This window comes from Mytilus edulis, chromosome 9, assembly GCF_963676685.1.
Source record: "Mytilus edulis chromosome 9, xbMytEdul2.2, whole genome shotgun sequence".
Classification (NCBI taxonomy): Eukaryota; Metazoa; Mollusca; class Bivalvia; order Mytilida; family Mytilidae; genus Mytilus; species Mytilus edulis.
The window spans coordinates 84183469-84210190 of record NC_092352.1 but is presented as its reverse complement, the minus strand read 5'-3'; the positions used below and the strand labels follow the sequence as shown (position 1 = coordinate 84210190).

Below are 26722 nucleotides of genomic sequence, written 5' to 3'. Positions count from 1 at the left end.
ACACTGGGAGAGTATTGAAAAAATATGTGAACATTGAAGATTTTCTGTTTTTATCTCCTTTCAATTTGATATTTCATAATGACTTAGTGAAAACAATAGGTATGCACCACAGAACTTATAAACTATTTGATAATTTGAAGACGATAAGGCTGTTTTCTTTTTATTAATGATCATTTATATTTTAGGTAAACGTCATCATGGAATGGAAGAGTACAGTTTTAGTCAGTCCACTTTGGAACAGGTAAAAAGCCTTATATATCTTATGTATAAGTTTACACGTATCATACAGTGCCCTTCAGTTTGTCTTAGAAATATATAAAAGACAATGAAGGAGGGAGGATAGAAATTTGGACCTCAAAATTTTATATGTCTGTTTTAGACAAAGTCATTCAATTGTTCTGGGAAATGTATTTGTTTTTGGGATACAATTGCTTTCAAGCAATCTGTAGACTTATACCATTGGCTCAGGGCCATGTCCTCATGTCAACCATTTTATTCTAAACATTAAAGAACATCTCAGATTCTTATGATTGTCTTGCTTTAAAAGGTAAAAACAAACAAAGGGATTGAACTTAAACAACTTTCCTATAATGTTCTTTTCATAATCTTCATGTTTGATATTTCCCTTGACTTATATGCGTGTTTTTAACAACACAAAAAATCAGAAGTAAGCAGTATTTATATTTAGTGTTTTTATAAATTTAGAAACACGTCAGAGGGAACTCCCAAGTTTTAATAAAATTGTGAGAGTTCTTTGAATTCCGATAAATCTATTTCTGTCATATAAGAACTGAAGTGGAGTTTTTCTTGTATGTCACTGTTATGAAAATGATATTTGATATTGTACTTCCATAAAGAAATAGAGAACCATCTAGGTTGTTAAATTTACATTAAATATACGTTCTTGCTTCAGGGTTTGTTGAGGTAATTATGCACATGCATATAGTTTTCTTGACTTCAAGGGGTATTAGATTGAATGGTTGCTCTGGATTCCCCACTCAATTGATTAATTTAAAACTCATGGGATCCTTTCTATGTATGTCTGCTATTGAGGATTATTGCTGTTGCATAATTTTAAATCATATGCATCATTTAAATTAAAATTAATGTAGTCCACATCGTAAAGGTGTAACTACAATACCCCTTAAGGCGAAATGGAGTCTTCTATATTATCGTTTCGAGTTGTCTCCCTTCCAGAAGTAACTTTCGTCAATTCTGAATATAAATACGATACAACACGTCAGAAAAATTAACTCGTTCTGTCAATAAATGTCTTATTATATTAAAAACGATCACAATTTAAACCGAGGAATGTGTACGGAAAGGAGTCATGACCACTGACCAAAAGGAAATTAAATGTTTAAAGAGTAAGGAATGGGGTTCCTCCTAGAATTAACGTACTAGGAAAAATTATAGGTGATAAGATGCGAAGTGAAATACCTTCTCTCACTCTCAGTCTCAGTGACTGCTGTGGATAGAAAACTTGGAATTGATAGTACAAAAATAAAACACAATAAGTACATTGTTCATACTGTTACACTTGTATCCGGGATTGGCTATTTTGTAACTATTCAGATTATGTAAATTACATTGAATCAGTTTTGAAAATAATATTATCCAGCTACATGTTAACATTTGTCAATGAAAACAATGGCAATCGTATCCCTCAGAGCAATCTGCTCTTAGATTATAAAGAAGGGAGGAAAAGACCACTATTAAGACATCAGAATTTATATTGTATGTATAAGCAGAGCCAATCAATTTTTCCAAGAATTGTAAAGTTATATTACGGATTACAAATGAGTCAAGTTTTGTAATTGGATAACAACACAGACATCTCAGTATATATTCAGGAAACTGCTGGGAAAATATGTTTTTCACCCCAATAGGCTATTTGCCAATTCCCGTAATTGACCCTGTAATTAGCGATCCCTATTTTGGTTGTCTCCCTTATGAGGGACATTAATTTTCATTTACAATGGAGAACTAGCAGAAACAGCAAATTTACCTGTGCGTAAGTAATCTATAAGGTTTTAAAAACTTATACATTAATTTGTTGTTTAGCTGAATACTTTTGACATCAGAAATTATTTTTCATGAAATATTAGTTAAACCGCCGATACATTACTTTCAATTCATCATGCTTTGCATTGGCAAAAGCTCATTTTGTTCGGTATGGAACCAGTCTATGATTGACAAAGGGAAGTAATTTGTTTAAACACAATAAAACCATTTTCACAGAAAATGTCTAAATCCCTCATGTACGCGAAAAATATATTCATGGTGAACAAATACCTGGTACTAGAAAAAACATTAAGGCAGGGCAATTGGTAATATATGTATAATTCATTTCTTAGATAGGGTATATTATGTGACATCCCTGTCTTAGAGTTTATAATCCCAGAGCAGAATGAGGGTTATCAAAAGTGTGCACCACATTTTTAAGTGTTTTGTTTTTAAATAAACAGACAAATATTACAGTCATTCCTTAAAAACATAAATTGATATTTTTTGGGGCATTTAGACTTATAGATTTTTTATTTTCTTTCAGGTGTTTATTGAATTTGCTAAAAGGCAGTTGGATGAGCATGCTGGTGATCATGACAATGATGACAAGACAGATAAGATAAGAACATCCTCCCTTGTTATTTGACAATAGACTGGTGCTTTAGTGTTTACACTTTGTTATGGCATTTAATTGTTGCTATTTGTTTGCTCTGTGTGATGATATAAAATTAAAATAAAAGATACAATTCAGTGCTCAAATAAATATTGTAATATTCCAAGATACAGGCATGTAAAATTGTTTCAGATGGTACTTCTTTGGCAATGTAGAGGAGCATGTATATCTCTCTATTTTACAGCCTTTTCATTGAGTGTGTAGCCAAAGGTAATATCTTAGCTAAACGGTGAAGTCATTTTTAGCAGGCGCGGATCCAGAGAGGGGGTTCTGGGGGTTGGAACCCCCCCTTTTTTTTGGACGATCAATGCATTTGAATGGGGACATATAGTTGGACCCCCCCCCCCCCCCCCCCCTTTGTCCTGGGTTAGGAACCCCCCTTTTTAAAATGGCTGGATCTGCCCCTGGTTAGGTTAGGTAAACTACCCCATTTTAAGAAAAGACAAGTCCGACAGAAAACCACTCTATCTGTCTGTTGGACTATGCTACTTAGAAAAGAGTGTAGTTTACCGGATCTAATAACGACTTCATGGTTCAGCTAACAAGCAAGCTAACCAAAGATATTACTTTTGGCTACACACTCAATGAAATCGTCTGCAAGAACTTATTGTGATAATATTTGTTGAATGAGAAAAGAGTGATTGTATAATGTTATGTTTTTGTCTCTTTGTTTGTCTGTCCATCCACATGTTGTATCCAATAAAGTAAAATTGAAGTTACAATTTTTAGAAATTTCAATTTTTACTTAGCATTTTAATTACTGATTACCAATTACTGATTACCAAATTTGTGAAAACCAAAAATTTGTTTTTCTAATGAGCATGATTTTAAGGGTTTACTATTACTAAACATGGCATTTGTTTTAATAAATATATGTATATATGAAGTTTTTAGCAGGTTTTCATTTGGGAATAGTGTAGGCATATTAATACATTGATCCCATTGTTAATCAAAAGATGATCAAAGATGTTTTACAGTCATAATGGTCAATATGTCAAGACTTTTAATTTTCTTTTATTATTATAGATATTTATAAACATTTTAAAATTTATTTTTAATGTAGTAAGCTAAATATTTCTTGACATATATTATGAATTGGTGAAATCCCACAATTTGTTGTTCATATTTCATGTTAACTTTAACATATCATTATAATCTGCCTGACTCAACTGTTAAACAAGGATCTCACACTATTTATTTATATACTGCAACTATGCTATTTGCGCAGTCAAATTGCATTGACCGTAAATTCATTTGTGATATACAGTCACTGTATATCACCTTGTTTATGACGTTGACAATATGCAATAAAACATGTAGGTTCGCAGGAATTTTAAGTTGTTTGCTCCAAATTAAAAATGATGTTTTTTCCTGTAAATATTTCAATTAAAACAGTGATAGGAGTTGCAGTTTATAAAGAATAACAATATCTTGTCTCGAATAACTGATTTTATTTGTACTCGGCTCAAAATGGTAGAAAGGCTCTGCAAAGCCTTGTTTTCTAAAAGAGGGACGAAAGATACCAAAGGGACAGTCAAACTCATAAATCTAAAACAAACTGACAACGCCATGGCTAAAAATGAAAAAGACAAACAGAAAAACAATAGTACACACGACACAACATAGAAAACTAAAGAATAAACAACACGAACCCCACCAAAAACTAGGGGTGATCTCAGGTGCTCCAGAAGGGTAAGCAGATCCTGCTCCACATGTGGCACCCGTCGTGTTGCTTATGTGATTACAAATCCGGTAAATAGTCTAATTTGGTAGGTCATATTCATGAAAGGGAAGGGGATTGTAGTTACGACGTAAGGAACATATCCGATATCATTTGTGAAACGGTTATTCCATAACGGTCAACCAACTCGTGATGGCGTCCGTAAAATTTACGAAGGGATGATTTCAACTTCACCATTTGGAACTCTTGGTTTAATAGCTTCCTTGTGAGCAGCAAACCTCTATCAAGAAAATCATGATAGGAAATGCAAGCACGGGAGTATCGTATCAATTGGGAGATATATACCCCGTATGCAGGTGCTGCTGGAATGTTGCTACTTAGAAATGGAAAGTTCACAATAGGAAAGCTGAAATCATCTCTTTTGTCGTAAAGTTTTGTTTTCAACCGACCCTCATTGTCAATTTCTAGATGTAAGTCAAGATATGAAGCCGACTTAACTGTATCTGTAGTATCCTTTATCTCTAGTTCGATTGGATAGATGCGTTCCACATAGTCACCAAATTTTGAATTGTTTAGTAAAAGAACATCATCTATATAGCGGAAAGTAGAGTTAAAGGATATTGCTAACTTCTTATCTTTCTTCCTAAGAAGTTCCTGCATGAAGTCAGCCTCATAATAATAAAGAAACAAGTCGGCGAGTAGAGGGGCACAGTTTGTTCCCATTGGAATGCCGACAGTCTGTTGAAAAACACGTCCTCAGAATGTAACAAATATGTTGTCAATCAAGAAATCAAATTCTACCTGTTTCTAAGCCTTGTACAAATAAAATTTATATTTTGAGACAATGTATGATTATTCTGTACATTTACTAGGTTTTTCCACAGTTATCTACCTTATACCTGTAGGTCACTGACAAGAAATTACAAATGTAGTAAGAACCACACTGTTTATTTTTTACAAATCACCACAGTTTTTCTACCAAGTTCTGATGGGTTATTGTTGAAAGACGTTGTTGTTTGGTAAATGTAGTGTTTCATTTAATTTGGAAACACATGTTAAAATTATGTCATTGATGCCAAAATTACGGGTCTTAATTCAAATTATGTTAAAATTTTAAATACCAAGATCCTGGTTCCTAGGGTCAACACATAACATGACTTGTCTCTACATGTTAACTATTTTTTCCTATGCCAGGGCTTTTCAAACTACTTTGTTAGGTGAAGTTTAGAGTTGGGGTTTAAAATATTTGATTTTGAATACACCATTTGTCTGTCATTACTGGGTACCACAAAGGTATTGTAAAATTTTGACAATATTATAAAAAATATAGGACACTAAAATGAAAAGATGATTGCTATATGCCTTCATAGAACAAGAGGCAAAGATTCTCTCAGATTTCAGAATAGCGATAAGGTCTATTCCATTGTACTTGGTATGAATTCAATTTCCATGTGTGCTGTCCTTTTGTATGTGTTTCTTGTATATGGTGCTAGAAGTTTTCTCATTGAAATGATCATCATGTCCATCTTTTTAGTTTCCTCTATTTCCTTTAGGTATATGACGTATGTTTGACACTTTAGTGAACAAACTATATCAATGTGATCTTTTAATTGTCATAGAACACTGTCAATTTATTTACTTAATCAAAACTGCAACTTTTTCAAGAAACAAACATTTGAAAAAGTATAATTCTATACAGCAATTTTTTTTAGAATTTCACATTTTATATTAGAAGAAGCAAGAAATGTTGCGATTTTTAAAATTTCGGAAAAAAATCAATGCCTTCAGATTATTTTATCAAAAGGAATTTGTGTCTAGAATATTCACATGGAAAAAAAATATTAAAGTATTATTTAATGTATTTAAAATAACAAGAATTTTAAAACACTGGATCATAATCATATTTATAATGTAAATTTTGGAGAAATATTATGGTTATTGTGTGAAGTATTTTATACTAAGTTTGGGAACCTTGAGAGGCATTACAAAATATAGAGAGAAAAAATTCAGAAGTGAATGTTATAATGTTGGTTTTTTATTTAAATTGTTTTTTGTTTGGTCTTTTAAGTCTTACTTTACACATTGTTGAAAGTCATGCAGTAAGTTACATACAACAACTTCAACATCATTTGGACAATTCTGGATATTTGTGCACTTCCTTGAACATTGACTTTGTGGTACTTTTTACCCTCAAAATCATTGACAGTTGGTACAGATCTGTATCCCATGAAAGATGATAAATGTACATTGAATAAATAAAAACTTTTTGCCTCAAATAAGAAAGAAAACAATTTTTAAGATAAGAATAGAGATTTTTGTTGTTTGATCAGATTAAATGTATGTAAATGAATATGATAAAATTTATAGTATGAATATAAAAAAGCATGGATTTTTTTGTGTAGTACTGAAATGAAGCTTGCATATTATGTAAGGTGAGGATTTTTGTTTTCAGTCAACTGTATATTATGTTATATTCATTCATCTCCAGTCATATTTTACACTTGTATTTATTATTGTTATAGTTATTCTTGATAACTACAAATGTTAACATATGTATGTATTTTAGATGAATATTATCTGGCGTAAAACTATTTTTGTCTACTTGTTTTGCTTTTCATCTATACCTATTGTTTCCATTTCCAAGTTGCAAGGTACTTTAATAAGTGTCTTACTGTATTTCATAAATACTAAATTTCTTATCAGTATTAATTCATATGTATAGCTGTAAAATTGAAAACTAAGTAATGGGAGGGTTTGTACAGAATTTATACAAAGTTTTAACATATTGAAAGGTATGAAAACTTGTACAGGACATTTTTAAGAAAAAATGATGGATTGAACCTGGTATTATGTCTAGCCAAAGATCATGCGTAATGGCAATGATAAAAATACTGCTAAAATAACAACATTACATGACAGGAATACAGTACAAATAAATGCAAGAACAACCAGGACAGAGAAATACATAATATAAAAGTATATTTATACATGTAACCACAGAATAACAAAGAACTCCTAAAATTAATTCGGGGTTAAGTTTGAAATGGTGTTATTTGATGTATTTTATAACAATTACTAGAAAATTCCTAAAGAATTCTGTTAGTAAAACGGACAATTCCTGTCATGTAATATCATTTCAAGCACGAGGTTTGGCTAGCCAAAAAACCTGGTTCAACCAACCATTTATTTCTTAAAATGTCATCTACAAAGTCAGGAATATGGCAGTTGTTATCTAATAGTTTGTTTCTATTTATATTGCATTGTCATTTGTTTTTGTGGCTCTTCAGTATTTCTGTTGTTTCGTTGTTTTCCTCTTATAGTTGATGTGTTGCCATCAGTTTAAGACTGTAACCCGGATTTGTTTTCTTTCAATCAATGTATGACTTTTGAACAGCAATATGATACTGTTGCATTTATTCAAAACGGATTGTTATAAATACTGAGCTTATGATACCATCGGGGACTGATAGTCACCCTGGTACCTTTGATAACTATTGTATCGATTCAGTGCTGTGAATAATCAGAACAATATACTATAAATTTCATTAGTCTGCAACGCTTTACTAGATATACATTCATTACAAACGCGCACAGTCTTTCATTTGAAAGAAGAGATTTAAGATATGTGTTAATTGTCCAGTAAAGTAGTCCATGTACTGATCTAGTCAGACACTTTGTCTGATCTCCTATAAATATTTTTTTATTCAACCTTGTCGTGTTAAAGATTTCGAGTCTGCCATCAACACTTGGAATACTGAAAAAGATTTGTAAGCCGAAAATATACATTTGTGTTCAGACTCTATTTCTATTAAAACAAGAGAGAAGATACTTCGATGGGCTCATGTAGATGGGACCATAAAAAATCTTTTCACATGCAGGAAACAAAACAATACAAAATTGTTTCTTAATTTATACGGTAAACATTACAATATAAAATTGTTTCACATATGAGAATTGTGTAATGTACTGGTAGTGATGAATGCATATTTGAAGATTTTGTGCTGGATCCCTCCTAACTAAGGTTCATTTCTTATCAAGACATGGAGTTCCTTTTGGAGACCTAACTATTCCAGTGACCTATAGTGCCTAACAAGATTTTGTGAGGTAGACGAAATTGACTTTAAAACGATCGTATTGACTTTTGATGTGCAGAAATAGTTAGATCGGACATATTTTGACTTAAGTTACTTACTTCTTAAGTTTGGGATTAATTGTAATCAACATATTCCAATGAGACTGAAAAATGCTTCTTTTTATTATGATAAATAATAATTTTACCTGCCGTAGTCTTTTAGATAGGCTTTTAAAAAATAACCTTTCAACTGTATATTACAAAAATTTTGTGAAAATCGAATAATTGGCAATTCTTACCTTTCATACCTTAACTTTCATTGATAAAACATAATATTGACTCGTCCAGTGTCCAGTTTGAAGGTCATTTTAGTTACCGTACACATTCATGCACGTTCTAATTAATCAATTGTCATGTATGAAAAGCATAAACAAGTTGAAGGTAAACAAATAACAACTTAATCCAATCAAATTGCCTACGATTCAATAACAATGACCAGTCCACATCATAAAAATGTATAGGGGTAAACTGGGTAGGGAGAAAATGTCAGATATATTAAGTTCATTATTTTGCAATAACGAGTAAAAATTTGTTAACCAATAGATTTGTTATAATTTCATAAACATGTCGTTATGTATTGGTATAGTTTTTGGATCTTTCATTAGCGTATTTAAGGCTGTAGAAAGTTTGGCCTTCAAAAGTCAACATAATCATTGACTTTATAAAGAAAATTCGCCTTTTTAAAACATTGAATGTTTCACAAATAATACGCGACAACAAAGCAAAATCATTTCTTAAAACACTACAAAAAAAATAATTCTGATTGATGCAGTGGTATTGTCATAAATTGCACTGGAGTGAACAGTGGTACATCAAACGTCGAATTCCCTCACACAATGTTATCACACACTATAATTAGCAATCCGTCAGTGAGTTTGTGTGGGATAACTCCACTCGTTGTAGGTGCATTTAACTCCGACCTTAATGGACTAGGATTATCAGTTTTCTTGCCAAAATTCAGGGATTCTTCACCTCTGAAAATTACCATCGTGATAAAGCCACGAAAACTGAAAGTGGCATTAAACACCATCAACCAAACATGACGCTTATTAAGTCACTTTGACGAAATGTAAAAATTAATTGACGACATTTCAAAGAAGAATTTCTAGGGTTGTTATTATCCAGTCATTGATTTAAATATTTAACGCACTGCTTAAAATGCACTCGAATAATGTCGACAATACAAAAGGGCTCAAATTAAGATACAACGACAAAATATGACTTTTATGTAAAAGATATTCATTCACAGTATAAATTACTTCATTAAATATTTAAGCTAACAACAAAATAAAAACAAGTACAGTATTGTACACCCACAGATAATTATCACAAACACACACATACTATTACTAGCACAAACATAGGAGCATTAAATCACCTCTCGCCCACCACATGCATAGTCATCTCTGAAATTCAAATTAAAACAATCTAACAGTTCTCTAATTTTATAATGTCAAAAAATCAACATATGTTTAATAAGGTGTTATCACACATCACACAGGATTATTTTTGGCAAAATTTTTCATTTATTTATTTTTGGCTTGTTCATATTTCCAGTCCAAATAATACTAATAAAAAAACTAAAAATTGTCAAATACTTGCTTTTTAGATTATGGAATGTTAGTTCAAACATATTGAATGCAAAAACATCAGCAACACAAAAATAACAATTATGTGAATACGAAAGTTTTCATTCGCAAACTGGCTTTTTTAATTGTGAAATGACCTTTGTTTAGGCTTTATTAATTTTAAATTATCGTTGGTTATTCCAATAAGGCCCTAAAATGAACTCCATTTCAAGATATGAAATAAACCTTATGAACTTTGTGATATTCTAGCGTCACTGTTTATTGCGTTTATTGCAGACAAAACGAGCGTCTGACGTACAAACTTATAAGTCTGATATCTTTGATAAGTTATCCTGTTGGAATGATCGTTTAGAATGTTGACAGTCATGAGCATATACAAAATGTATGACAATTGAGACTGATATTATATACTAGTAATTATTATTAAGGAAAAGTAGAACATTTTCTACATAAGAAAATGCCTGTACCAAGTCAGGAATATGACAGTTGTTATCCATTCGTTTGATGTGTTTGAGCTTTTGATTTAGCCATTTGATTATGACTTATATCTAGAAATTGACTATGAGGGTCGGTTGAAAACAAAACTTTACGACAAAAGAGATGATTTCAGCTTCCAAATGGTGAAGTTGAAATCATCACTTTGTAAATTTTACGGACGCCATCACGAGTTGGTTGACCGTTATGGAATATCCGTTTCACAGATGATATCGGATATGTTCCTTTTGTCGTAACTACAATCCCGTTCCCTTTTCACGAATGTGACATACCGAATTAGACTATGTACCCCTATTTGTGACATTTGTGCCTATATTTTTGTTTGTTTTGTTCACACATCGTTGTCAATATAATGGAATTTGATGCGACTGTCATACAAGTGAGAGGTTTAGCTAGCTTTAAAACCAGGTTCAATCCACCATTTTCTACATTTGAAAATGCCTGTACCAAGTCAGGAATATGACAGTTCTTGTCCATTCGTTTTTGATGCGTTTTGTTATTTGATTTTGCCATGTGATTATGGACTTTCCGAATTGATTTTCCTCTGAGTTCAGTATTTTTGTGATTTTACTTTTTAATTACATAAGGATATTATTATGACTTGAATGTAAGTGTTGCATTCCACCTATTGCAATTCATCTAAAGTTCTGTTCAAATTGCAATTTATTTTATCAAACCAAACTTTTCAACTTTTTAACAACTTCTGCAGAAAACAGTCAAGTCAAAATAGTGCAAGGGGTAAAATAAGCATACTTACATTGCTATTAGACCTTAATTCAATTGAATTGGTATAGCGAAATCGAGCCTGAAAGTTTCTATACATATTGATATTGTAAAGAATGATTTGAAAAGTTTATAGGTATTACTTAATTCATTGCTATAACGTTCTAAACCAAGCTTGTCTATGTTCATCAGAATCTGACATCAGTTTGTATTAAAACATGTTATATTGTGAAATTACAATATATGGTTTATAACTTCCCATGGAAGGAAGTCTAAATATTGATATTTTCTCCCTTTAAAACTTTAAGAGAACAAATTGAAGCTTAAAGTATATTTCATTTAAAAGAAGCAATGGAGAAAGCAAAGAAAAACACCAATTTAGAATAAATAATTTAAAAACTTAAATTTGGACATTTTCACAAAAGGAATTCAGTGGAAATTAAAGTCAAATAGGAATTTCAAGTACCTGGTAATCCATTCCCATTGAAAAATATAAGAGCCCAAGGTGACCAAAAAAAATATAGTTTTTGAAACAACGTTATGCTTTTCTATGATGGGGACTTAAGGGACGATTAGTTGTATACCTAACTCTGTGACCCCCTTAAAATAAAGTCTTGTTGTTTAGGTTGTTGTTTTTGTTGTCCATAGAAAGACTTAAAAACATCAAGTTTATGTACAACAATAACAACAGCTGGAAAAATATTGTTCAACCAATAAGTTCTCAGTGATGAGTTTCTGTGTTTCTTAGACATTATCTAACAGAAAAACAAAGAATATGGTGTATCTATCCATGACACAAAATCAATTCATGCACAGCACCTACAACAACAAAAAGCACTCAAAAAACACTGTTTGTGTTTATATAAGAACCTTTAAGACACTTGCATTTACAGGAACCGACAGCTTTCACAAACAACTGGGAATAAGCTTTAAGCATAAATGTTTTAAAAAAATGAAGAGATGTGATAAAGTTGCCAATGAGACAAAACTATTCACTAGGGACTGAATGAAGTGGATGTATGCAACAAAGGTTCACAGCATAATTTGTAAATACTGTCTGGTTGTCACTCACCGCCTCATATGAATACTGGCCAGGCTAGTTTTATACAAAATATAACAAGATTAAAAATATTAAGAGTGATCGATTGTTTAACCTAAACGGACAAATTTCCTATAAAACTTGAAAATGTAAAAAAAAAGTGGGGTTATAAATTTCTCTGTCATTGTAATTGAATCGCACCATTTCAAACCAGGACATGATGTGTGCTTACTCAATGCTATATAAACATGACTGTTAATTTATAGATTATTGTACTTTATAAACTTTAAAAACGTGCAATCCAATTTCTTCTTTTATTTCCAAGAAAACTAATATTATTTGATACGTGGTGAAGAGGTTTGTCCATTTAAAAATACTAAGTCTAGAGTAGGTGGCTAATTAAAAAAAGAAAAGAAGATGTGGTATGATTGCAAATGAGACAATCATCACAAGAGACAAAATGAAACAGAATTGCACAACAATAAGTCACTGTACGGCCTTCAACAATGAGCAAAGTACCTACCTCAAAGTCAGCTACAAAAAAAAAATACCGAGATAACAAAATAATTTCTCCTGATGAATATTACTTTGACTGCTTAGTTTATTTTTGATGATATCCATTTGACGTGGCTCTGTAGTTATACATGCCGTTGCTGTGTTATTGTTCTATGGTAAAAAAAAATGTATTTTGCAAATGTGCTTTGTTATATGCCTTCTGGGTTTCTTTGTAACATGACGTGGCCCTGTACTTATACATCTCGTCATTATGTTATTGTGGTATGGTTATTGTTTTGTATTCTTATCTTTATTTATTGCTAATGTGCTTTGTCTATATGCCTTTTTTGCTTCTTTGTTACCTATTTGTTTGTTTTCATTGTGATTAAATTATAACACAGTGTTGACTGCTGTCCCCCTATTTTTGACATTTTTTCCTTTAACTAGTATGTATATTTTGTTTTGATTACACATTGTTGTCAATATAATGGGATTTAATGCGACTGTCATACAAGTAAGAGGATTAGCTACCTTTAAAACTAGCTTAAATCCTTTATATTCTACTAAAGAAAACGCCTGTTCTAGTCAGGAATATGACAGTTTTTATCCATTCGTTTGTTGTGTTTGATATTTGATTTTGCAATTTGATAAGGGAATTTCCTTTTTGAATTTTCCTCGGAGTTCAGTAATTTCGTTATTTTTCTTTTAAGAATATTGAATCTAATTCTAACATGCAAAGGTATTTCTGTCGATGAAAAAGAATTAATCCAATTTTACTTTTGTAAAATTTAATTTTCAAAAATGGCAAAATTTCTAATGGACCAAGGTCATTCATTGTTGATTTCTAATTACTTTATAATCATTGCTAAATTTTACGAAAGCGTACAATAAACTCATCATAGATACCAGGACTTAATTTTTTTTTATATACGACAGACGCGCGTTTCGTCTACAAAAGACTCATCAGTGACGCTCGAATCCAAAAAAGTTAAAAAGGCCAAATAAAGTACGAAGTTGAAGAGCATTGAGGACCAAAATTCCTAAAAGTTTTGTCAAATAAGGGTCACAAAAAAAAATTGATCATGCACGTAATAACGAGATAAATATCGCGTTACTACGAAAAAACTATCACGTAATTACGAATAGATTTTTATCGCGGATTAACGAGAAAATCATCGCGAAATTACGAGAAAACTATCGTTTTTATCGCGTAATTACGAGATAATCATCGCGTACTCACGAGAAAACTATCGCGTAATTACGTGATAATTATGTCGTAATTACCGAGATAAAAAACTTCTTATCACAAAATTACGCGATAGTTTTCTCGTAATTTCGCGATAGTTTTCTCGTAATTACGCGATATATCTCTTGTAATTACGCGATAATTATTTTTTTTTACTCTAACAGGCTTTTGTAATATTTAGCACGGTGATGATATTAAATTTATCTAGATGATAAATAAAAACTGAAAACCTTGCAATATTTAGCTCGGACTAATGCAAGGCTCCGTGATGAAGGCCGTACATTGACCTATAATGGTTTACTTTTATAAATTGTTATTAAGATAGAGAGTTGTCTCATTGGCACTCAAACCACATCTTCCTATAGCTATATAATCGTTATTCACTCAATCGACAAACTGCATGGTCGTATTAGATGGAAACACTAGAGAAAAATCAAAATGACAAATGAGGTTATAAATTTTAGCCTTATTTAGCAACTTGATAATGCAACCTTTAAATAACAGAAACGGGTGCACTTAGACTATTTTACTTAGTAAAGGATAAATATGTAATCGCAAATTCATCAGGAGAAATTATTTTGTTATCTCGGTATTTTTTTTTGTAGCTGACTTTGAGGTAGGTACTTTGCTCATTGTTGAAGGCCGTACAGTGACTTATTGTTGTGCAATTCTGTTTCATTTTGTCTCTTGTGATGATTGTCTCATTTGCAATCATACCACATCTTCTTTTCTTTTTTTTAAGTTAGCCACCTACTCTTGACTTAGTTTTTTTAAATGAACAAACCTCTTCACCACGTATCAAATAATATTAGTTTTCTTGGAAATAAAAGAAGAAATTGGATTGCATGTTATTAAAAGTTTATAAAGTACAATAATCTATAAATTAACAGTCATGTTTATATAGCATTGAGTAAGCACACCTCATTTCCTGGTTTAAAATGGTGCGATTCAATTACAATGACAGAGAAATTTATAACCCCACTTATCATTTTTTTTTACATTTTCAAGTTTTATAGGAAATTTGTCCTGTTTAGGTTAAACAATCGATCACTCTTAATATTTTTAATCTTGTTATATTTTGTATAAAACTAGCCTGGCCAGTATTCATATGAGGCGGTGAGTGACAACCAGACAATATTTACAAATTATGCTGTGAACCTTTGTTGCATACATCCACTTCATTCAGTCCCTAGTGAATAGTTTTGTCTCATTGGCAACTTTATCACATCTCTTCATTTTTTTAAAAACATTTATGCTTAAAGCTTATTCCCAGTTGTTTGTGAAAGCTGTCGGTTCCTGTAAATGCAAGTGTCTTAAAGGTTCTTATATAAACACAAACAGTGTTTTTTGAGTGCTTTTTGTTGTTGTAGGTGCTGTGCATGAATTGATTTTGTGTCATGGATAGATACCCCATATTCTTTGTTTTTCTGTTAGATAATGTCTAAGAAACACAGAAACTCATCACTGAGAACTAACTGGTTGAACAGTATTTTTCCAGATGTTGTTATTGTTGTACATAAACTTGATGTTTTTAAGTCTTTCTATGGACAACAAAAACAACAACCTAAACAACAAAACTTTATTTTAAGAGGGTCACAGAGTTAGGTATACAACTAATCGTCCCTTAAGTCCCCATCATAGAAAAGCATAATGTTGTTTCAAAAACTATATTTTTTTGGTCACCTTGGGCTCTTATATTTTTCAACGGGAATGGATTACCCGGTACTTAAATTCCTATTTGACTTTAATTTCCACTGAATTCCTATTGTGTAAATGTCCAAATTTAAGTTTTTAAATTATTTATTTTAAATTGGTGTTTTTCTTTGCTTTCTCCATTGCTTCTTTTAAATGAAATATACTTTAAGCTTCAATTTGTTCTCTTAAAGTTTTAAAGGGAGAAAATATCAATATTTAGACTTCCTTCCATGGGAAGTTATAAACCATGTATTGTAATTTCACAATATAACATGTTTTAATACAAACTGTCAGATTCTGATGAACATAGACAAGCTTGGTTTAGAACGTTATAGCAATGAATTAAGTAATACCTATAAACTTTTTAAATCATTCTTTACAATATCAATATGTATAGAAACTTTCAGGCTCGATTTCGATATACCAATTCAATTGAATTAAGGTCTAATAGCAATGTAAGTATGTTTATTTTGCCCCTTGCACTATTTTGACTTGACTGTTTTCTGCAGAAGTTGTTAAAATTTCTGACAAGTTGAAAAGTTTGGTTTGATAAAATAAATTGCAATTCGAACAGAACTTTAGATGAATTGCAATAGGTGGAATGCAACACTTACATTCAAGTCACAGTAATATCCTTATATAATTAAAAAGTAAAATCACAAAAATACTGAACTCAAAGGAAAATCGATTCGGAAAGTTCATAATCACATGGCAAAATCAAATAACAAAACGCATCAAAAACGAATGGACAAGACTGTCATATTCCTGACTTGGTACAGGTTTTTTCAAATGTAGAAAATGGTGGATTGAACCTGGTTTTAAAGCTAGCTAAACCTCTCACTTGTATGACAGTCGCATCAAATTCCATTATATTGACAACGATGTGTGAACAAAACAAACAAAAACAATAGGTAAAAATGTCACAAATAGGGGTACATAGTCTAATTCGGTAGGTCACATTCGTGAACAGGGAACGAGATTGTAGTTACGACATAAGGAACATATCCGATATCATCTGTGAAACGGATATCCCATAACGGTCAACCAACTCGTGATGGCGTCCGTAAAATTTACAAAGTGATGATTTCAACTTCACCATTTGGAACTCTTGGTTTAAAAATGAAAATTCACACAATTTGGAAGCTGAAATCATCTCTTTTGTCGTAAAGTTTTGTTTTCAACCGACCCTCATAGTCAATTTCTAGATATAAGTCATAATCAAATGGCAAAATCAAAAGCTCAAACACATCAAACGAATGGATAACAACTGTCATATTCCTGACTTGGTACAGGCATTTCCTTATGTAGAAAATGATGGATTGAACCTGGTTTTATAGCTAGCTAAACCTTTCACTTGTATGACAGTCGCATCAAATTCCATTATATTGTCACCGATGCGTGAACAAAACAAACAGACACAATAGGTAAAAATGTCAAAAATAGGGGTACAGCAGTCAACATTGTGTTATCATCTTAATCACTATAAAAACAACAAATGTAACGAAGAAGCACAAAAAGGCATACATCAAATTAACATCCTCACTTTGATTATAATATACGATTTTATTTGTCTATGTAAAATGCACCCATCAAGGAAGGAGGGTTTTGAGTACTGGTGTAAAATTTCGCGTTTGAAATTCGCACAGGTAGACATGAAATAATTTTGTCGTTCAAAGTATGACGGGATGCATAAATACAGTCACGCAAAATAGATATAACAAAAACTGACTTAACAGTTAAAGTAATATTAATAAATAAAATAATTTTGTCATTCAAAGTATGACAGGATACATAGGTACAGAGTCACATTAAAAATAATTTTGTCGTTCAAAGTATGATGGGATACATAAGTACAGAGTTACGTCAAAAGGATATCTAAAAAAACAGACTTAACAGTAAAAGTAATATTAATAGAGACAAACAAAAGAATAATATAACACGTTATTAAGATGATAAACAACGTCAGTACGCAAAATCTATACTTCAAGACCATCGTGTATTATTTGTGAAGTTGATACGGAATATTTATCAACAAGTTCTGGGTACCTTCCGATGAACTTTTTTAGAAAAAGGACGAGACGTTCTTTGACATACCCCTGGTTCATCAACTTTCTGCTCAGACACTGGTGACGTTTTACAAAGTCTGAATAGGAGCTGCAAGCTCTTGGATACCGAATAAGTTGGGAAATGTATATTCCATATGCAGGTAAAGTGGGGTTACTGGTTCTACTGCTTCATTCTGTCCTAGCTTTGTGAACCTGCGCTTAAATTTTTGTGAATTTGGTTAATTAGCATGAAGTTTTTGGTTAATTAGCATGAAGTATTTGGTTAATTAGCATGAAGTTGATCAGAAAGTTGCATCAAGAACACCACTCACATGATTTTAATCCTTGAACGCAAAAATAAACAAACCTACACAAAGTTTTCACACACCCATAGCATTGACATTCCCTGCTCATACAAGCTTGTTGTATAAATAAAAAATGCAAAACGATGATTAAAAGTTACTTTATTTAGATTAATTGATCAGTTAAAATGGGATTAAAATAGCAATCAACTTTAAAAAATATTGAAAAGGGTGCACGCAGGGACTTAATATTTTTTTACAAATATTAAGATGAATGTTATAATTATGAAGTTTGAAAGAAAAGTTTAGTTGGGTAATATTCATGGAAACAGTACAGCAGTAAAATTTGATTAATGAGATCAGTTGTAGTTTACATTTTCATTCATAATTAATACATGTATAAGAACATCATTTAAATTTTATTTCAGTACCCTGTGGTAATGGTCGAAAATTTAAGAAAAGAATTTGCAAAAAGGGGAAAGCAGAAAAGAAAGGGATGTAAAAAGGTCCAAGGAGAAGAAAAGGTCAAGGTTGTTGTTAGGAATACATCCTTTGCTGTAGAGAGTGGTGAAGTCCTGTGAATGCTTGGACCTAACGGAGCAGGAAAAACTACCAACTTGAATATGGTAATCGCAGAAGTTGGACCAACCAAGGGAAAGGTTAGTTCTATATCTCTGATATTGTTTGGGGATCTTGTTACAATTCAAGGCAGATTCGTTATCTAGTATGTCCTGTCATCAGATGTATTGTGTTCATAAAACATTTCTGAGGGCCAGATAAAGTCTAAATGTACATATATAAGTCTATTCATAATACCTTGGAATTCAAATTATCTTAACATTGATACAGTGCTGTAATGTATTTTTAAACAACTGATTTTGGTTACCTGCAATGTATTTTTTTATATAGAAATCCAAACCTTTTTGATCTGAATATCATATGGAAGTTTTCAAAAACATGGTTAGTTGTACTTTTAATCAAAGATCTGGATGGGGTTTACAGAAAAAGTTACCAATGCTACTGATCAAGAATATATAGTCCTATAAAAAGTAGACAAAAAAAGAATAGAGAATGATGGGGTGTTAAAGGGGAAACAAATATAAGGAATAGAGTACAATTACCTGAAAATTAAAGAATACAGAAATGAAGGGAGACCCCCCCCCCCCCAAAAAAAAAAAAAAAACCCCAAATAAAGATCCTCATACATGCTAGATTGTGAGTAATCCTCTATGTCTAATCAAATTTTTACTAGACACACTGATGATTTTAGGTACATGTAGGAGGGCACGATGTAAGATCCAGCATGTCAGAGGCCTTTAAGGTACTTGGATACTGTCCCCAACATGATGCGTTGTGGGATTTGGTCCAGCGTGATGATCATCTTAGAGCTTATGCTGCTATCAGAGGCATTCCAAAAAAAGACATAGAAAATGTCATCAATTAGTAAGTAATAAAGTCAGAAAATATTTTTGTGTTCGTCCTTTCCATTTTTGTAAAAATCAAATTATGTTGTCAGAAGATTTAAATTCTATTTTAAATGGTAACCAATAAGAGTGAGACTGGTATTAATGAAATATCAATAAAAAGTAAATAAGGGAACTGATGATGTCAAGGAGAAAAATACTAAACAATAAGTTGTTTTGAAAAATAAGCATCCAATGACTGCTCTTTATTACTTTGAATTATGAAGAGGAGTTCACATATTTTATAAATCTTTAAAATGAACTTACAGAATTGGATGCAGTGACATTACAGGGGCGGATCCAGCCATTTTGAAAAGGGGGGTTGTTCCTAACCCAGGACAAAGGGGGGGGGGTTCCAACTACATGTCCCCATTCAAATGCATTGATCGTCCCAAAAAAAGAGTGTGTTCCAACCCACAGACCCCCTCCCCCTTGGATCAACCACTGCACTATAGCTGAGACGAAACGAAGACATATAGATATAAAAAGATGTGTTGTATGAATGTCAATGAGACTAATTTTTGTCGAAGTCACAATTCGTATAAAGTAAACAATTACATGATGTATATCAATATTTAAAACAATGTTCTGTCTATGGACAGCATCTCTTTTAAGAAAAAAAAATATCATCAACCGTCTGCAATGACTAATGCTCTTAACATACAAAAGTTTTAGGAATGTTTTAATTATCTGCTTACTATATATAACCATTTTTACACTTGTTGCTAATATTTACCAGTTACAAACACATTAAAATGATTTCTCTTACTTTTAGTTATATAAAAGAATTAAAGTTGGAGGATCATGCAGGAAAAATGGCAAAAAAATTGTCAGGCGGTACAAAGAGAAAGGTAAATGATTAATATATATCTGTAGGATACAGAGATGCATGTACAAAATTAAGTTTGTACAAATGCCATTTTGTCTATTTAGGAGATAAATGTAAGGCGTCGCCAGTAAACTCAATTTCACGACCATAGAAACACCAATACCAATTGATGTCGTCAGGGCTTTAAATACAACACTGTTATCTCCAATCTAATGAAACTAACTGAAAACAACGTCAAATCATCAATTTAAAATCTATCATACTTGGTCTGCACTTGCGCCTAAGTTTTCATGGCATCAATTGTGAATTGATGCCATGAGGTTTTGTGATGTTATCCAATCAAATTGAACGTTACAAACAATTTTGCATTAGAATAAATGTTTAACTGACTTAAAAAAAATCAGTGCATAGTAAAGAGTTTTCTATTATTGAATTGAAAAAACATTTTCTTTTCATTCACAGAATTATGTCTGAAAATTCAAATTTGTAATTTTATGGCATGACTTTTTTTTCTCTTAAATGCATGTAGCACATGGTTGAATTATGAAATTATTGAATTATGTATTGTTTCCATTACTAAATGTGTCCTTTAAGATTTTTATGTTTCTATTGAATTAATTAAACTTTATTATGTTTTGATATTTGGTTTGATATTGTAGCTAAGTTATATAATCAGTATGCTTGGTCAACCTAAAGTGGTGCTTATGGATGAACCTTCAACAGGAATGGACCCACAATCAAAAAGATTTCTCTGGTATGTACACACAGTAGAACAAGTTATTTATATCTTTTGTAATATCTACTGGGACGGAAGAATTTTTAGGACACTAGGGGCCATGATTTTCATGTTTTGATTTAAGAAACAAATGGGGATGGTGATTTGAAGGATTATTTGATCATATTGCAAGTTTGATATTATTGAACTGAGGAATTCAAATAAGCAGTTACTTTATTGACAGTGAACATAATATTTTGTAAGTTTTTTTGTACATGAGGTTTTTTTCGCTTAACATTGCTTGGGAATTTGATTTTTTATCACTTTTGTTTCTAGGGACACTATTAGTTCCAGTTTCAGTGGAACAGAACGTGGTGCTATTTTAACGACACATTATATGGAAGAAGCAGACGCCTTATGCACAAGAGTTGCAATCATGGCCAATGGAAAGCTTGAGTAAGTATTTAATCTAGGTCACCTACATTCATTGGATAAAGAAGTCTACTGTGTGTGGGGTTGTATAGCCAGTCAAGGTCGTTAAACACTCCCATCATCAACTATTGCATATACTAACATTTGTCAAAGTGTCAATTTTCATTTTCATTATGTTCAAATGTTTTCCCAGGTATAATTATATTTTTGGGATTTCCCTTATCAAATTTTGAACTTTGCCATTGTTTTATCTGGGATAGCTATTTTATATACACAACTCCTTCTAAACTCTTTAATGTGGATTCATTATTTCTTGTGAGTTACCATATCAAAGTGAAGTTTAAAATCGTTTTTTTTAATCTTTGTCAATCATTGTAATGGCCATCTGATTACCATTATTGCCTTTTGTGATTAAGTCTTGAGGAATTAAATTCCGGATCAGATATAAAATGTCCGGCTGGCTCAAATATTTTTTGGAAGCCTGACTCAATCCACATCTTCTTATATCTATTGTATGTAGACTATGTAGAGTTATTGGACTTTAATCATGAATAATAAAGCAATATTTTAAATTCTGGTATGCTTTCACATTATCTCATGACATTTTCCCCATTGTTTTGTGGAAAATAAAAAAAATAAAAAACTAACATGTATTTAATCTGTTTATATTCACTGCTTTGCCGTTGGATGAACTGTACTCTCTAATCACAGCTGCTTATTCATATTTCATTAGTATTTTGGAAATATGTTGTTATAGAAAATAAATTTTTGAATGTCTTTCCAGATGTATTGGTGCAACTCAGCATTTAAAGAACAAATATAGTAGTGGATATTTATTGGAAGTCAAACTTAAAATAGAGGATATCACTGATGAAGAACAAGCTCACAGATTAGAGGAGCTACAAAACTATGTTGTGTCTCTATTTCCCAATGCTGTAACATTAGAGAAATTTGGAACTTATGCCCAGTTCAAAGTACCAAAGGAGGACGTTCCATCATTAGCTAATGTCTTTGCCTCACTTGAAGAAGGTAAGCATACAAGAATTTGTTTGGAATATGACATCAATTTATACGATAATCATCTTAACATATACCTTTATTTTTATGCCCCACCTACGATAGTAGAGGGGCATTATGTTTTCTGGTCTGTGCGTCTGTTCCTCTGTCCGTCTGTCCGTCCATTAGTCCGTCTGTTCGTTCGTCCATCTGTCCCGCTTGAAGTCCAATCAACTTGAAACTTAGTACACATGTTCCCTATGATATTATCTTTCTAATTTTAATGCCTAATTATATTTTTTATCTAATTTCGTGGTCCATTAAACATGGAAAATGATAGTGCGAGTGGGGCATCTGTGTACTTTGGACACATTCTTGTTTCTTTATATGTTTGTTTTAGTCTTTTGAATAATAACTAATAGGATATATTTTTTTTTCTACCACAATATACTTTTTGACATTTATTATGTAAAATTGATTTAGGATTCTTCTTAAATAATTAAACATCAACTGGCTTTTTCAAGTGGAGACATTAATTTCATCCCTACAGCTACTCAAGGATTTCATAGGTTGGGGTTGATACAATGTGATATTGAAAAAGCAATATGATAATATTATACATTTTATTGTATACTTCAAGTAGATATCAATATCATCACAGATGGCTATTGGGGCACAATTTCCATACATATAACTTATGTTTATTACTAGATATGAATAAAGATTATTATTTTATATAAATATTTTATTGTGATTACTATGACTGTTAGCAGAATTTTAGAAAAAATTTTGATCTTTCATTCTGGCATCAGACATTTTCTCTTATGATGTTTAATTTTACTGGAATCAGTTATGGTGAAAAATAGCAATAAGGTGCATCTGACATGGGGAAAGCATGGAAAAAGTTTGAGGACATTGAACACTTTCTGGGGTTCTTTCATCTTCGCATTTAATATTTTAAAATGATTTAGTGATTTTATGCATAACAGAACTTGTAGTAAATTATATGATGATTCAAAATTGAAAAGGATTGAGATTTATTTATTCAATAATGACTTCTGATATTACAGGTAAGCGTCACCATGGAATGGAAGAGTACAGTTTCAGTCAGTCCACATTGGAACAGGTAAATACCTTAAATATCTTATGTATAAGTCATACAGTGCCCTTCAGTTTGTCTTAGAAATATATAAAAGACAATGAAAGGGGAAGGAAAGAACTTTAGACCACAGAATTTTAGATAAAGTCATTCAATTGTTCTGAGAAATGTTTTTGTTTTTATAAAGGAGGGAGGAAATGACCAGTATTTAGACATCAGAATTCTATGTATAAGCAGAGCCAATCAACTTTTCCAAGAACTGTGAATTTATATTTAAGATTACAAATGTGTCAAGTTTTGTGATTGGATAACAAAACAGAGATGTCAGTATATATTACGGATTACAAATGTGTTGAGGTTTAAAATTGGATAACAACACAGAGATGTCAGTATATATTCAGGAAACTGCTGGGGTATATACGACGTTTTTATCCCCAATTGGAACCTCAAAGACGTCATCATAACAGGGTTACTATGTGACAGACAAAAGTTATCAGACTGTCAGAGGCTCACAGAGGGAAAATAATGACGTGCTTCAGTCAATAATACATTTTTGATACAAAATCACACAATTTACACTTTTAATACTTTAATTTAATTTTAAAAGTGTTATTATAAATTATTACATACACGATAAAATTATGTTCACAGCAAATTAGTAAATCCTTCAGGTATGCTGAACATATCAGGTTGGGTTTATCAATATATATGTGTTGTCAGGTAACAAATACCTGCACTGGAAAATAACATCAAGTCAGGGTTAATCCGTAATATATGTGTAATTCAGGTCTCAGAAAGGGTATATACTGTGACATTCCTGGCTTAGGGCTTATATCCCCTTCGCCTTTGGCTCAGGGGATATAAACTCTTAGCCGGGAATGTCACAGTATATACCCTGTCTGAGACTTGAATAACATATGATATTCAATAAACTGCCAGGGTATATACAATGTGTTTCAACCCAATTCGAACTCCAACAATGTCATCATAACGAAGGATACTATGTCAGTGATTTTGCTAGCGCTCGTCACTTTCGTATGTTAGGAAAAGGTTTTCTCATTGACGAAAGTATTTCAAATCAATTTCGTCACTTTAATTTTGAAAGTGTAAAAAAAATTTAGCAATAAAAACCATAAATCTACCTGTCTTCATGTTTTTGACAAGTTTATGACCTCCAGGTAATTAACATTTTCAACAGGTGTTACAAGTTGTGATTACAACTAATCCGCTTATCGCCATCAGATGGGTCACTTATCCGCAATTTATTAATTAACCCCATCATTGAATGACCATCATATTTATTTCCCCAGGAAAATCTGTCAGTCGGCATTTCAACAACCAGGAGTATAATTTCGTCATTTAATAAAAAATGTAACAACCCGGACAGTTCGCATTTGAATTTCAATATTTCCCAAACGATCACAATCTGAAGTTAGTTTGTCGTAGCTTCGTCATTCAAAGGCATTTTCGTCATATTTGATTTAAATTTTTCATCAAAAGCTTTCGACAATTTCCATTTAAAATAAAGAACTTTAATGTGTTTATTCAAAAAGTTCACGATGTTAAACAGGTGCTTCCTGTACTGTGTTCTAAGCATGCGTGAAAGTATTCTTTTGACTATTTATAGACATTAAAAAGTAAACGTAAAATATGAAATCATTTAGAATCAATTAAACGAGAGAGACAAATATATATCTCTTACTAAAGGAAATTAAATCGAAAAATGATAATTTTCTGATGAATCCGTACTCATTTTGAATTTATTATCCACGTGTCACTTCCCGTTTTCGTTTCATTTTAAAACCGAAAGTAGTAAACGTGATCTATTGTTGATTTGTTTACAACCTCCTTTCAGTCATTTTAATCGTTCCAAAAAGGATTTTATACATTTCCAACTTGATAGAAATGATTTCCAAATATCGACTTAGACGTTTTATAAGGATAATGATTATGCAGTGAAATAATCATTAAAAATTAATTTCTGCTGTGATTCCTTGTTTAAAAAAAATAGAATCCAACTTTTGTTGATCAGGAATGACCCCTGGAACAAACTGGAGAGAAATTGTGAACTAAATTTCTGGATTCCATGTCAAAATCTTTCATAATGGCCAATACAGTCAAATCATACAATAACTGCCAATCATGCTGGTGCCTCAATCCCTTAAAATCTGACTAAAGTCCATTGCTTTTACAAATAAGGTTGATTTTAATAGCGCGCAAAAGTGACTAAAGCCCTCAAAATCCTAGCTTAAACCCTGACTATGTGACATAATCTTCAACTATACAGAACTTCAGAGATTTACAGAGGGAAACTAATGATGTGCATCTGTCAATGATCAGTTTTTAATTTAAAATCATGTGATTTATACATCCAATACTTAATTGATGTCATAAAGTGTTATTACAAATTATTTTACACACAATAAAATCATTTTCACAGCAAATTACTAAATCCCTCACATGTGTGGAAAATATATATACTGCATGATGAATGTTTAACAAATACAAAAAAGCATTAAGGGAGGGTAATATGTAATATATGTGTAATTCAGATCTCAGACAGGGTATATTATGTGACATTCCTGACTAGAGTTCATATTCCCCAAGATGAATACAGGTTATTAAAAGTGTGCACCACGTTTTTTTTCTAATGCTATTTTACATAGAAAAAATATTACAATCATTCCTTAAAAAACATAGATTCATAATTTTTCTGGTATTTAGACTTATAGACTTTTTTCTTTATTATAGGTGTTTATTGAATTTGCTAAAAGGCAGTTGGATGAGCATGCTGGTGACCATGACGATGATGATAAGATAGATAAGAAAAGAGCATCCTCTCTTGTTATTTGACAATAATTTAATTTTGGATGTAACACGTCTTCTGATTGGCTGACGTTATTTTGTTATGAGCCCATAGACATAATTTAGTCATGTGACTGTGACGTCATCAACGTTTTTTCATTGTTTTCTACGGTTTAAAATGGAATTTAGAATTAAATTATAAGAAATGACTGTAATATTTTTTCTGTCTATTCAAAATAACATAAAAAATGTGGTGCACAC

The 26722-nt window shown here is 31.7% G+C and overlaps 2 protein-coding genes across 6 annotated transcripts in view; both read left to right on the top strand.

Moving 5' to 3' along the window:
• LOC139489210 (cholesterol transporter ABCA5-like) overlaps positions 1-26722 on the top strand; it is a 197493-nt gene that overhangs the window by 50290 nt on the left and 120481 nt on the right. For 4 of the 5 annotated variants that reach the window (XM_071275416.1, XM_071275414.1, XM_071275415.1 and 1 more), the window contains 2 exons: positions 186-241; positions 2552-2786. In XM_071275416.1, the coding sequence (XP_071131517.1) occupies positions 186-241; positions 2552-2653 (158 nt within the window). In that variant the 3' untranslated portion in view covers positions 2654-2786. Of the gene's footprint in view, positions 1-185; positions 242-2551; positions 2787-26722 lie in introns of those variants that run through there. The other variant, XR_011656162.1, reaches the window with a different exon arrangement.
• On the top strand, positions 18572-26638 carry LOC139489211 (cholesterol transporter ABCA5-like). The gene is made up of 8 exons (XM_071275418.1): positions 18572-18781; positions 19393-19565; positions 20361-20436; positions 21074-21168; positions 21466-21585; positions 22346-22590; positions 23628-23683; positions 26408-26638. Exons 1-8 carry the CDS (start codon positions 18704-18706, stop codon positions 26507-26509), a joined length of 945 nt encoding a protein of 314 aa, XP_071131519.1. The 5' UTR covers positions 18572-18703; the 3' UTR covers positions 26510-26638.